Below are 15,191 nucleotides of genomic sequence, written 5' to 3'. Positions count from 1 at the left end.
TACTGGTGGGGATTTATTTCTTTTTTCTGAGTCTTTCCTAACAGTAGGGATGAGTGAGAGAGACAAGGTGAGAGGAGAGATAAATCCATGTGGATTCTGCAGTCTTACACCAGAACTCAACCATATCTTTGAATCTACTCATTCTTATTTTTTTCTTGATTTATTAAAAATAAATTGTGCCTGAATCTGAATCTAAATAACTTACATAAACAAAAAAAATACAGTTGCAATATATTAGTTACTCTGAATAATGAAAATAATTTCATGTCTGTGTAAAATATCCTGGAGTAATTTTGATTATTAGTACCAAAAATTACACTGTAGCTCTAGGAATAAGCTAATAAATATTTTGTATATAATATTTTGTAAGTCAGTGAACCAAATCTGAGCACAATCTCTTTCTATCTGTAGGCAGTTTGTTGTATTAATTGATTTTTCAGTCTTGATCGTTAGTCTTCAACATGTTTCAAATTATATGTAATGTGCTCAGGGAACCTTGTTGGAAATCAGAACACTAGAAAGGTTTATGGGACTGATTAGTGTATGGGCAGCTAGGTGAACCAAGGAAATGGTAGAAGAAATAGAAACAATAGAGTGTGTGTAATATGCCTCTTTAAAAAAAAAGAAAAGGAAAGGAAAACACTTCAGTGTTCAGTGCTGCATTTTAAGGGTCATTCTACCTGTGGTCATGAATCGGGGCTGATGTGTTACACTCTTTTTGTTCCTTTCTCTTTGCAATCAGTGAGCTGTTTTTCTAGGATAGGAAATTTGGATTAGGCTCCTGTCTGTGTTTATGAAAGAAAACAAAGCTAACTTGACTTGTTCTCATCAGTTTTAGCCAACTGAGCTAATCAGACATAGAAGAAAAAAAGATTTTTATCTACGAAGGAAGTATGATTGCAGTCTGAAGCCTGTGTTCTTGAAAAATCCCCTCTCAGGGCATTGAGCCTTTATTCTTCAACTTGCAGAATTCTTCACACATCAGTTTCCTGATAAATGCAGTTGGCACTGATACTCCTTATCTTTGAAGCTGGTTGTTAAGAAGCAGAGCTTTTGCAGAAATCATAGTTTAAAACATGAATCAGTTTAATACCACATAAGCTATAAATTTCAACTAAGTACAGTTTCAGAGTAGAGTGATATACAGAATAACGTGTATGGAATTCAAAACAACAACATCATGAAAGAGGTTGTAAAGTCTCACATGATGTGGCCTAGGAATCAGATTGGAGACCTCTCTGTCCCAGCCAACTTCTTGGATTAGAGAGAGGTTGTTGCACCTGGTGATTGCTTTCTTTAGTAAGGGTGGTCCAAGGCAGGTCACTTTGAGGAAGTAAGAGTTTTGAGCTAAGATCTGAATGGCAAGAAGCCTTTAGCTGTGTGAAGGGTGGAGGGATATCTAGGCAGAGTGATCAGCAAGGGCAAAGACTCTGGCTGGAAGGAAGGAGCTGGGTGTGTGCGGTGCTGGGGACTTAATGAACACCAATGTGGCAGAAGGGTGGTGAATAAGGAAGAGAGAGAAAGGAGATGAGGTTTGAAAGATGGGCTAAGGCAGATCAGGTCAGGCCACGAAGGCTGTGTAAGTGCATGGGATCTTAATCTATTGGGTTGGCCAAAAAGTTCGTTTGGGTTTTTCTGTAACATCTTATGGAAAAACCCAAACGAACTTTTTGGCTAACCCAATAAAAGTAACAGGAAGTCATTAGAGAGTTTTCAGGCAGGGGCAATGTCATATATTTCTTTAGGCTTAGACATTTCTCTCCAGAAAACTCTCTAGTCATTAAACCAGAGATAATAGGCAGGTTGTACCTCACATGCCTCAAAGTGCAGTTGATTAGTGGCTGCTCAGGATGCTGGGCTGAGAAGGATTCTGTGGCTAAGGAGGATTCAGTAGGTAAGACTGACATGACCTATTAGTGTGCCACAATGTGTGTCCTGTCCTAGCATTAAATGTTCTGATAAAGCAGAGCAAACGGAAAAAGAGAACTTAAAATTTTATTTCAGAATATGGTTGCAAAACCAGTGGTTTAATTCTGAAAATGTGGAAAATATAAAAAAGCTCAAAGAAGAAATGGCAAGTTTGCTATAATCCAGTCACTCAGGGAAAACTGTGCTCCAAGTGTTGATGGACTTAAGGGAGGAGACACTTGGGTAAAAGCTGATTGTCTATGACTCTGAAATGATTTTTGACTTTGCAGGAGCTGGTGGTGCTTTGCCACCTCCACCATCCCAGCTTAATATCTTTGCTGGCAGCTGGGGTTCGTCCTCGAATGTTGGTGATGGAGTTAGCCTCCAAGGGTTCCCTGGATCGCCTGCTTCAACAAGACAAAGCCAGTCTCACCAGAACGCTGCAACACAGGATCGCACTACATGTGGCTGATGGTCTGAGGTAATAGATTAGGTTGCTGTTTTCTATTCAGGGCATGATGAGTGTGAGCCCAAAATTACTCGCAGACTTTGAGAAGAACACTTCCTTGTAACAATGTGTCCTGGTAATATTTCACAAACTATTTGGGTGTAAAACTACTATTTCGCTGATCAGATTTTATAATTTCATAAAATAAGAGTAGGAAGAGCATGCAGATCTCATAGCTAGCAGAAGTAGAGTTGGAACCCAGGAGTCCTTCTCCAGAGCCCATGATCTTAACCCTGTATTCACCTACCTTCCCTAAAAAAATATAGGTAAGGCTTCAAAGTATCAAGGAAAGTGTCAATTATCATGGATAATTCTAATGAGGAAAGATGAGGCCATATTTCTGAAGGGGACTAGAGTGATTTGGGTTGGGTTGTCCTGTAAGACCATAGTGTGTCTCAGAGGTGCACCCAGCCCCGCGGCCGGATGGCATCCGGACAGAGCCTTGGAGAGTGGAAAGACCATGGCCTTTGGAGACAGAGGGACTGTCCACACACTTGCTTTGATTTTATATCTCTGATTCTCTCTTTTTTGTAGTCTCTAAACTGTGCCTAATACTTAGTGAATAGTGTTTCGAGTTCTTCTGTAATAATTGAAGACATCCCAAGTTAAACTCTTGATTTCCCCCTTTTCTACTGCTCTCCATCTCCGGTCACCCAGTTGTGTCACCTTGGAATCATCCTTTAGTCCTTCCTTTCTCTCACATCCCACACCTCATCCTTCAGCAAATATCTTTAGCAAACATATCGCAGTGCAGCTCCTTCTCCTAACTTCTCTCCCTCCCAGCAGTGTCTAAGCTGCTGTCGTCTCTTCTCGCCCAGCTGGTCTCCCTGCTTTCACCTTTGCCCCCCATATAACCTGCTTTTCACACGGTAGCCAGAGTGATCGTTCTAACATGGAAGTTGGATCACATCTTTCTCCTGTTATCAACCCTCTCCTACCTCACTCTCTGGTCACTGTGCTCAGCCACTCGCCTCCCCGAGGCTTCTGGAATATGCCAGAGACTTTATACCAGCTATTCTCTTGGCCAGAATGTCGAACCTCCAGATATCCTCTTGGCTCACTTCTCATTTCATTCAGGTTTCTCCTCAGAGAGGGTGTCCCTGACTACCTTGTGTCTCTTTGGCACCTGTAGCACTTATCACTGCCGGGTATTCTTTATGTTTTTATTTTAAAAGTTTGTTTATTGTCTGTCTTTGCCACCAGAATCTAAGTGCCACGATAGCAAGGATTTTTCATCTTGTTCACCGTTGTACCCCAGCACCTAGAACGGTGTGTTCTCATTACACATGTTGCCACTGGGGAGAGAGGGAGGAAGGAAGGAAGACAGTGCCTGGTGCATGGTAGCCACAAAGTGGATGCAAATTTCCTTCTCTTCCTTTCCTTCTTAAATAGTGTCTATTCCTTTCGAGCAGTATCTAGAAATGTAAATGGAATGGATGGTAAGGAAAACAAACACTGATCACAAACAAATAAAACTAAACTATTGATATATACGATATAACTATTAATACTGTATAGGGAATATAATAGGAGAATAAAATGAGTAGATTTCCTTTCCTGAAAGAGTCCGGAAGCTATTGAAAAACACAGATTATTATATGAAACAGGAATGCAAAGATTTGGATCTGGGTTGCTACATCTACTTTTGAACACCAGGGGGAACCTTGTACTAAATTAATCTAGATAAAGTACAACTATGTCTTATGTATTTCAAAAGCTGTATTGGTCATTTTCCTTGATTAAACCGACTCCAGGTCCTGGTTTTTCCCTAAATCTTCCACATAATTCCCAAAGTGCTTATTTATAAAATGAATAATTGATTTTTTAAAAATTCATCACTGGTTGAAAGACCTCATCTCTTAAATAACTTGGAGACCTTACTTAAAATAACAAATCCAGCAGTTTCTGATAAAGTAAATGAAATCTCATCATATTTTCCTGTCATTTGCCTGATTTGTTCTCAGCATAATGCCAAGGGAGCTTTCTGGGCCTTGTGCTACAAGAGGCTAGTAGATTTCAGTAACAATCGATCTTCTCCCAGCACTAAGTATATTTAAAAATCTCAGCATTAGGGTTTGTCTTCCCAAATATATTTTAGCACAGAGCTATAACTATGGAGGTAGAAAGAGACAATAAAGTCGCACGCCTCTGCAGTCCCTTAAATGATGGAGCTGTTTAGAGTGACATACAAGAACTTTCTTCGTGTTACATATTTTCTCTTTTGCAGTCTTGCTTTCAGCTATTAGCTTACACCTCTAACTGTCTGCTGCTTTGAGTTCTTTATTATAATTCTCAACTACCTTTGAAGATATGGTCACCTATATTTCCCATAAGCTTCTGTGTTTCAATATTTTCAAAATTGAATTTGCTTTCTCTTTTTCCTTCCACCATGAATCTGTTCTTTATCTTGTATCTCCCATTTGCCAACAAAAGTCTTTGTAGTCACATCCACAGCAACCCCCTCTCCCACAAAAGTAAATACTCATTTGTCTGCCAGGTCCTTGACTATTTTACATCACCTTTTTAATTGATTAATTTATTTTTATGCCACTACTGCTGACTTGGTCCGGTACCTCTGGGGAACTATCAGAACATTTCTGATATTATATTCTTCTAAAATAAAAATCTAATTATGCTTGAAATTCCCTGGCATTCCAAGTTATCTGCAGAATACATCTAAACTCCTTGGCCATAGCATCAAAACTCTTTATGTATGCCTCTAGCCTGCCTCTCCAGCCTCCTCCCATTCCACTGCCCTCGTTCTAACCATGCTGAAGGGCTTGACTTCTCACTGACATCCATGTCTGTCTTTGCATTTGTCATTCCTGTCTTTTCAAAAAATTGTCTGCCTAGAGAACTCATTTTCCTCTAGAATTTGCTCACATACCATCTCCACAATGATGTCTGACTGCACCATGAAGAGTTGGTTTGGCTAACACATGTTTCTTGAGTCTCCATGCAGGACTTTGTGCTGGCTGCTGAAGAGGGAAAGATAGAGATTATATTGCTCTTATCAAGGTTTAAAACTTATAGTCTAGTGGGAGAGTCTGCTTTGCTATCTGTACCTTTGTGCTTTTCTTCCTCTGGCTTCCCTAACATTTGGTACTCATCACATTTCTGCAACATTGTTTGAGCACCTGTCTCTCCTAGATTGTGGCCCCTCAAGAGCAGGGAGAGAAAGATGGCATTATATCCCCAGTGACTGTCCCTCATAGATGCCCAATATATATTTGTTAAATGAATGAAGGCATTCTATTTTTAGAGTAATTCTCTTTAGGATGAAATAAAGTTTAAGTTATAAGAGTTTCTTAGCAACATTGATGATAATCACGATTTCAAAATGACTAGTTGAGTTTAGACCAGTTTGTTTTAATAAAATATTTGACAATGCTCGCTGTCATGTAATACATAAATTATGGCTGAATTATTCTTAGTAAGACAAGATCTGTACTTGTTAATATTTCAAAAGCTATTCTGCGATTCTATTAAAAGCTATTAAAACTGCACTTTTAAGATTAAATTCTATAACTGAACATTTTAACTAATCCAGATAATCTTTCCCTCCCACTGACATAATTTCAAATTAAGTTTAACTAATTTTTTTTAACCTTTGGAAAGTATTCCGAGAGAGTCTGTATTCTATAAATATTCTGAAAGAGGTATGCATTATGAAGGATTTGGATGCTATTCAATTATGTATGACTTGGCTTTAACTTTTTTGTTCTTAATCTCCCAGCTTTTCTCTTCAGCAGGGCAAAGTAGCTAATGGCTTTTCAATAAGCCCTTAGTAAATTTTTCTTTTAAGCCCATAACTTATTATTAAGGTCAACTTTATTAGTACATCTATCTTACTTTTCAACCAAAAATATGTTTACGAAAGGAATAGGCCTAATGTCAAATGTCTTAACTACATCCTGGAAGAGAAAGAATCTTCTCGTGCATTAGTTGATGCAGTTAAATGATACATACATTCCCATCAATCAGTGGAAAGTTCAGGGTATTGCTGCCACTCTGCTCCTAATCCCCCTAGCAGTGATTGGTATTAGGTAATGGAGTAAATATTTATTGATATAATGTGAACCTAAACCAAAAGCCCCAAACAATGGATTTAAATTTACCTCTATTAAGTTCTATGAAAAATTCTTTTTTCAAGGTAGGACATAATGTAGTTGTGAGATCATGTGCGGAGCTATGGCAAATTTAATGTCATAGGGCAGGGTAAACAGAGTGGGGGAAATCTGAATTTTGCGAGTGTGTAAGGAAAGGTAATAGAGTTACTTTAGTAGTTGGGGCAAAGTAGTAGCTCTTCGGCCATGTTTCCAGAATGGACAAGACCTGGTTGAGATGAAAACTTTTTATTTTTTATATTAACTAGTTTTTATTCTTCACCTACAATGAGTGTCCAGCTCTAGTTGCTGATGGTTGAATGGATCCGTTTTTAAAAGGAAAGACTTTAAAATCCCCCATATCACCTTTCCCAAGATAATGTTTTACTCATTCCAACTCTCAGTCTAAAATGTTCTTTGATAATTTATAACAGAATTGGGTTTTAAAGTAAATTACATCTTCAAATGGTACAGTATTGATAGCTAGAAAAGTCTTTTATTTTGATTTATTACTATTGAAAAAGTAGAAAATATTTTCCAAAAAATTAGGAAATAGTTTAGTCAGAAAAAAATAAATATCAAAGGAGAGATGGAATAGAGAGAATTTTAAAAGCTAAGAAAAACTTCTCTGTGGTTTTAAGAAAATTAAAACTTAAATAAATGGGAGTTATAACAAAATACTATCAATTCTTATTTAACATATTTACATTTTAAACTAATTAAAATCGTCACGTGGTATTGAGGGAATTCAGACTTCCTTTTAAGTAGTTATTAAAGTATACAAAATATAAGTCTTCAAAAATTGTTACTTTGCTTAAAGTGGTTGTGCCTTAAAGTTTAAATCACTTATCAGGATTGATATGTCTTTTTGTTTGTTTGTTTTAAAAGCATAAGCTTGCTCTGTAATATTGGACTTGTAGGTTTTGATTTCCTTCTGCAATATCTCTTAACTTTGAAGGTGAAACAGCACAGAATTTTTGATGCTTTGCGTAATAAACATATATATTTTAAAAAATAACGACAAAGGGCTTCCTTGGTGGTGCAGTGGTTGAGAATCCGCCTGCCAATGCAGGGAACACGGGTTCGAGCGCTGGTCTGGGAATATCCCATATGCCACGGAGCAACTGGGCCCGTGAACCACAACTACTGAGCCTGCGCATCTGGAGCCTGTGCTCTGCAATAAGAGAGGCCGCGATAGTGAGAGGCCCGCGCACCGCGATGAAGAGTGGCCCCCGCTGGCCGCAACTAGAGAAAGCCCTCGCACAGAAACGAAGACCCAACACAACCAAAAATAAATAAATAAATAAATAAATTTATTAAAAAAAACAAAAAAAAAAAAAACAAAAAAACGACAAATTTATTATGGTGTAATCACATTTTAATAAGGTTTCCTGTGCATTTCACGGCAGATACCTCCACTCAGCCATGATTATATACCGTGACTTGAAGCCCCACAACGTGTTGCTTTTCACCCTGTATCCCAATGCCGCCATCATTGCCAAGATTGCGGACTATGGGATTGCTCAGTACTGCTGTAGAATGGGGATAAAAACGTCAGAGGGCACACCAGGTGGGTGACAAGGTTTGTGTGATAATTCCCTCTTCAGAATGGATAACCACTGACTTCAGTTGTGAGTTCAGGAGAATCAAGAGGACACTGTAGCCTATCACACTGTGAACAGATATTTGTTGTGACCAGTATGTGAATAATTGTGACCAGTACATTTGTGATTTTGATCATTATATCATGTAGGGCAAAAAAATTAACTGATGTAATTTTCCAGGGTAAAAATCAAATTAAAAAAATAGAGTATGTTTTATGTCAAGTTATATTTTTAAAAGTTGGACTACTTAAAAATGTTTAAATACTCCAGAGGTGGTGAAAAGGAACCTCAAAGTTTTAATCTAGCTACTGTTAACACTTACCTAAAAATGAGGCAAACCAAATTCAGGTTCGCAAACCCTTTTTTGTAACTCTGAAACCCAAATAACTTTGAAAATCCAAAGTTTTTTTTTATGACTGATTCGGTGGCAGAATCTGACCCGATCAAATTGATCCTTGTTAGGATCTTTATTTCTCATATTCACTGTGAATGTGTGTATGTTTCACAGCAGAAATATAAACATGTTTGTTTGAGTACAGGGTGCTGGCTCTGATCCCACTGAAGTTTTATGTAATTTGTTATATGCATTATTACTAACTTTCTTAAATATGAAAAAGTATAAATTCCTAAATACTTCTAGCTCCAAGAGTTTCAGATAGGGACTTTGGGACTGGAGTTCTTAGTTGCACTGTTCTTGATACAAGCATACTTTCTTATTCTTTTTTAAAAAATTTTTTAATTAAAAAAATTTTTAAATTTTAATTTTATTGGAGTATAGTTGATTTACAGTGTTGTGTTTCAGGTGTACAACCAAGTGATTCAGTTTTACATATACATATATTCATTCTTTTTTAGATTCTTTTCTCATATAGTTTATCACAGAATATTGAGTAGAGTTCCCTCTGCTATACAGTAGGTCCTTGTTGGTTATCTTTCTTATATATAGTAGTGTGTGTATGTTCATCCCAAGCTCCTGATTTATCCCTCCCCACCACTTTCACCTTTGGTAACCATAAGTTTGTTTTTGATATCTCTAAGTTTGTAAATAAGTTCATTTGTATCATTTTTTTAAAAATTAGATTCCACATATGAGTGATATCATCTGAGATTTGTCTTTCTCTGTCTGACTTACTTCGCTTAGTATGATAATCTCTAGGTCCACCCATGTTGCTGCAAATGGCATTATTTCATTTTTTTTATGGCTGAGTAATAGTCCATTGTATATACGTACCACATCTTCTTTATCCATTCCTCTGTCGATGGACATTTAGGTTGATTCCATGTCTTGGCTATTGTAAACAGTGTTGCAATGAACATTGGGGTGCACGTATCTTTTCAGATTATGGTTTTCTCAGGGTATATGCCCAGTAGTGAGATTGCTGGGTCATATGGTAGTTCTGTCTTGTGTTCCTGGTGTCCAGAGTTTCATCCATGTTGTCTAGTTATTTCATTGTTTTATGCAGAATGGTAAGTCTAGTCCCTGTTATTCTATCTTACCTAGAAGTAGAAGTGATACATGTTTAAATAAATGACTTATTTGAACAGCCTAATACAACAACATACATTTAGGATTTTAGTTAGTACTTAACATTTGTAGTCTTTGAGGGGCATCAATGCTAAACAGGGTATCCGTGTAGTACAGTAGCACGGTCCATACCCACCATAGATCATTCACAGTATTAGATCAGGTGACAACACTGTCCTTTTGTAAACAGGCAGGAAATGTTTCTATTTCTAGCCTTCCAGTGACAAGTAACATTAAAAGTGTTCATTTTCATCCCAAATTAAATTCAGTGGTGAATACGTGGAGTCGCTTGAAATGTTATTCTTCCTGTTACTACTATGGTGACCAGTATACTGAAATATAAGGCAAAATTTTTTGAAGAAATTGCAGTTGCTTTTCCAGAGAAGTCCTCAGTGATAAGCATACATGTAGAATAGCTTGGAGGATCTTATGGTTTAGATTGATAGTTAAATGTTATGTTGGTAGCTTAGGTCTTGATGCCCTCAGTCCCCCTCCCCTCCCCATTTTGGTTGAAAGACTCCATGATGTTTTAAATTAAGATTTGATTTGCAAAACATAAGGTTGTGAGTTGAAAGCAGCAAATGCTATTGAGCAGGTCAAAGGATGTGTTTCTAATAAATTAGTGGAAATAATAACACTCTGGCAACAAAGAGATATATCTATATCTAGATTTAGATGTGCTCGAGTGTTTTATGTACATACTGTATTGTAAATTCTGCGTGTTTGTTTTCTTTTTCTACTTAATATTTCAGGGACATCTTTCTGTGTCAAATATCAGTTTTAACAGTTACATAATATTTCAGTAATTTACTTAACCACATCTTGATGTATATTTAATTTTTTCTAACTTTTTGATATATTGAAAGGCTTTAATTAACAGACTTGTAAATTAAAGATTTCCCATTTATGAAACTAATTTTTAAACATTAAATTTCTAAAAATCATATTGCTGGGTACGCATATTTTGAATTTTGAAATACTAATTGCCTTCTAGAAAGGTTTATCAATTAAAATTCCCTCAAAACTTGAATTAGAGCACCTGTTTCCCATTCTGGGTTTGTTATTGTTTTTAATCTTCATGAAGTTAATAGTCAGAAAGTGATAATTTAATGTTTTTATTTTTTCAAATATTTATATATAGAACATAGGTGGTTTTCCTTAGGTTGTTGACTATTATAGGTAATGTTGAAATCACTTTTTTTTTCCTGAAGTGATTAAAAATGATTTATATCTATTGCAAAATGAAAGGTTTTATTTTTCTTTAAGAGAATTTCAGGCGTGAACTTACACCTGAGAGAGAGGGCTTTTATTTGTTTTATTTGAGGTTTTCTTTTTAGTGTTCAGTTGGGTTCAAGGAGCAGAGTCACAATTCTTGGAATGATAAGGCCATTAACATTGCAGCCAGGTTAAAGTGAGTTGGAGTGAAGTCTAGAAATCTCCCTCCTGTCTCCTCCTGTGTTTGAAACACTGCTCTGGGAATAGTTATTATTAAGAATGATGTAGACTTCTCCCCCCTCTTAGGCTTTATTTATTTAATTATGAAATATCACTTAATAATTTATTATTGAATGTTTATCCTTATTATTCTTCAAGATCGACCTTGGGGTGAAATGTCCTGGGACAGGACTGTTAATTGACTTGATTAAGATGTCTTCTTATAGAGATGATGTGGCCTGTTTAGAACTCATCTTCCTGTCTCTTCATCAGCACATATGCCTACGTATATACCTCCCTGGATGTATAAGTTCCGGGGTTGGGCATATTTTTTAATATGTCTGCTTACTTTCAGGGTTTCGTGCACCTGAAGTTGCCAGAGGAAATGTTATTTATAACCAACAGGCTGATGTTTATTCATTCGGTTTGCTACTCTATGATATTTTGACAACTGGAGGTAGAATAGCAGAGGGTTTGAAGTTCCCAAATGAGTTTGATGAATTGGCAATACAAGGAAAATTACCTGGTAAGTTTTATTTTATCTACAATAAAGATTATTATTATTTTTTAATAGTAGCAGTTTCATTTCCAGGTTACTTAATTGTAGTTGTATAGTAATTCATTTCACAGCTGAAAATTTTTTTAGTGCATGAATATTCTTAAATTCTGTGACATATTAATAAAATCATATGAGAAAGATAGAAGTTATAGAGCTTGTTTTTAATATTCCAAATATTGATATATTTGGTATTATATTTAGAAGAATACTCAGAAAAGGAAATACTATTAGAACTCCAGGTTTAGTGACTTTTCTTCTTGTAAGGAGTTACTAAGTGTCCATTAGCTTGGGGTATTTTCATTTTCTTGGAGTGAAGTAATTTCTATGCAGGAATGGAAGCTTGAATTATTTACAATAATAATTTTTAGTAGTAAATATTAGTAAGAATTAGTAAATTAGTATCTAGTGAGATCAAATCTCATTTTGAATGGTTGCCACATGCTTTAAAGAAATTCTAGGACTTTGTCATTCATTCCTTAACTCTGCAGTTCTCATTCTAAAGTATTCTTTTAAATATATTTAGTTGTTTCTCATATTTTCTGCTTTTCTTTTCATTTAAGAAAAGTTTTGAGTGTATACTATGTTCCATCTACAGGGAATACAGCTTTAAGTATCTCCTTCTGGGGGACCTTTAAAGATTCCCAACAGAAGGAAATCTATTATTACTCAACTAAACTTTGTGCACAATCTAGGTCATCTCCCTCATTTTATCAGTTAGCTTTCCAGTGAAAGTTTTCAGGTCTGTATTCTACACCAATCAGAAAAATGGCATACCTCTTATAAAAAAAAAAATGTGCACAAAGTGACTCTGAGTGCCTCTTTGGATTAAATGCATTAAATGCTTGTCTACATTGAATATTAAAATAAGAAGTATTTGCAAAGAAGTCTATTATATGAACAAAAGTGTTTTCAAAGTCTATTTGAAATGAAGGTATGAAAGGAAAATCTATTTTTTTTTTAGGAAAATCTATTTTTATTCAATTGGTATCTGTGTCTCTTTTTATACTGTAAAAATTAAGAACTCATTCTTGATGTCTCTAGTGGAGACAGTTAACAAAATTAGCTTTAAGAGTGATTAGCAGATTCATGATATATATGGGATTATAAAGATCAGTGGTTCCTTTGCAATGTCTGGACCTCTCATACACATTGAGAAGAAATAAAATAATTGTTCTGATTTGTCCAGTGTTTAAGCGTGATATGTTTTTTAATGTTTTAGATCCAGTTAAAGAATATGGTTGTGCCCCATGGCCTATGGTTGAGAAGTTAATTAAAAAATGTTTGAAAGAAAATCCTCAAGAAAGACCTACTTCTGCCCAGGTATTTGTGTAGTCAAAATTTATCAATATTTTGTTCAGAACATCAAAAAATATACATGTAATATTCAAATATATATACTCAAACATACAAACACACACACACACAGTTTAAAACAGTTATAAAGCAAAACTCCTCTATCCCCTCACTACCCCAGGTACAAAATAAAGGGCCAACACCCCAGAAACGCACATATGCCTCCTTCTGATTGCATCACCCTCTTTTCCTTATAGATGTAGCCAGTCTCCTGACTTTCATGATAATCATTGTTTTTTTTTTCTTTTTATGATTTTACTACCCAGTTTAGTTTTCCTGTATTCATAATTTATTTAAAATGGAATCATAGTCACATGCTGTTCTGAGTTTTTTCCATTGTTCTCCCAACATTATTTTGTAAGCTTCATTCATGTTGTTGAACATAGCTGTTGATTACTTTCCCTACTATTCCATTCCATTGTTTGAATGCACAACAATGTATCTACCCGTGATCATATCAGTGGGTGTTGGTATTGTTTCTAGTTTTTTGCTATTATAAATAGTACTGTTTTGAGTGTGGTCGTACATGTCGCCTAGTGCAAATTGTATCAGAATTGCTTTGTGGTATCTAACCAGGAGTTGAATTGCAGAATCATGGGATATGGGAATATCTAAATCATTTCCTGAAGAAGTTGTACCAGCTTAACAGTTCCATCACCTGTATATTAGGGTAGCTGTTTTTTTAATATATTCTCCCTAAACGTTATACTATCTGACTTCTTAATTTTTTCCAAGTAGATTCAGTCTTGTGTATTGATTTACATTTTCCTAATTACTAATAAAGATGAGCATCTCTTTATATATTCATTGGTCATATATATATATTTCCTCTTCTGGAAAATGCCTGTTCATTATTTAGCCATTTTTCTATTGAGTTGTTTGTATAAAAATAAAATTTAAAAAGGGCTTCTTTATACATTGTATACTAAAACTTTGTTGGTTATATATGTTGCAAATTTCTTTTCCCAGTTCCTGGTTTGCATTTTTATTTCCTATAGAGTGCCTTTTGATTAACAGAATTTCTTGATTTTAATAGAGATAAATTTAACAATACTTCTTTTTATGGTTATTAATTTTAGGGTCCTGTTTTAAAAGGTCCTTATCTCTCTCAGAGTCACAAAAATATTTACCTATGGTTTCTTCAAAATGTTTAAAAGTTTTGCTCTTAATAGTTAAGTTCTGAATCCATCAGGAAATGACATTTTTATCTAGATCCAATTTCCTTTTTTCCATATGGGTAACCAATTTTTCCAGCTTCATCTATGAAATTGTTTCTTCCTTTGTCTTCTACTGATCTTTTTATTTTCCATTTCCACTCTGTAATATACACTCAAAGATAAACACACACACATTCTCTTCCATTGGTCAACTTACCTGTTCTTCCTCCAGTACAATCCTGTCTTAATTCCTGAAGCTTTATAATAGTCTCTTTCCCCCCTTATTTTTATCCTTTAGGAATGCTTTAGCTGTTCTTCAGTCTAGTTTTTCCATATAAATTTTTAAATCACTTTGCCAATTTTTATGAAAAATTCTATTGTGCTTTGGATTAGACTTGCATTGAATCTGTAGACAATATCCTTATGATATATTGTCTCTCTATTCTTGAATATGGGTTATCTCTGTATTTAGGTCTTCTTAAGTGTCTTTCAATAAAGTTTTATAATTTTGCATACAGGTCTTGCACATCTTTTTCTGGATTATCTTGCTATAAATTGCTTTACACTCAATTCCTGGCTTGAGATGTTTTTGAATCACCCAGGTGATGAGAATCTGGTCTACAAATCTTGAGAGCAAGCTTATTAATTAATAAACAGTTTCTCAGGGTTCTTTTGCTCTCTCCCCCTGTATCTGTAAAGTCCCAAGGCAACTTTCCTTATAAACCAGTGAGAGTGGGAGTGTGGAGTGGCTTTATTTCTGGTTCTCATTTATTCTAAATATGCAGTCCTTTTGGGATCCCAGTTTTATGGGAACAAGACCATTAACTACATTCTCCACTTTGGGCAGGCCATAGATTTAACTCTTTCCCACTGGCCTAACAAGGCATTAAAAACCACACATCAATTTTGCTTCAATAGACAAATGCCTAAAGGGAAAATTGGGCTTCAGGGTTCATCTGACCTCTCTGGATTCTGTCTTTCATTAATATTTTGGCCTGATAATTCTATATGGTGTTGCCAGATCTTTAATGTTTTTA

At 35.5% G+C, this 15,191-nt stretch overlaps 1 protein-coding gene across 5 annotated transcripts in view; it reads left to right on the top strand.

Moving 5' to 3' along the window:
• LRRK2 (leucine rich repeat kinase 2) overlaps positions 1 to 15,191 on the top strand; it is a 142,756-nt gene that overhangs the window by 112,196 nt on the left and 15,369 nt on the right. For all 5 annotated transcript variants that reach the window (XM_057556675.1, XM_007168314.2, XM_007168313.2 and 2 more), the window contains 4 exons: positions 2,199 to 2,389; positions 7,932 to 8,092; positions 11,441 to 11,611; positions 12,864 to 12,964. In XM_057556675.1, coding sequence (XP_057412658.1) covers positions 2,199 to 2,389; positions 7,932 to 8,092; positions 11,441 to 11,611; positions 12,864 to 12,964 — 624 coding nt within the window. The remainder of the gene's footprint in view (positions 1 to 2,198; positions 2,390 to 7,931; positions 8,093 to 11,440; positions 11,612 to 12,863; positions 12,965 to 15,191) is intronic.

Source organism: Balaenoptera acutorostrata, chromosome 11 (genome assembly GCF_949987535.1).
Source record: "Balaenoptera acutorostrata chromosome 11, mBalAcu1.1, whole genome shotgun sequence".
In the NCBI taxonomy this organism is placed as follows: Eukaryota; Metazoa; Chordata; class Mammalia; order Artiodactyla; family Balaenopteridae; genus Balaenoptera; species Balaenoptera acutorostrata.
The sequence above is the reverse complement of the archived record's forward strand: the minus strand, read 5'-3'. Positions and strand labels throughout refer to the sequence as shown.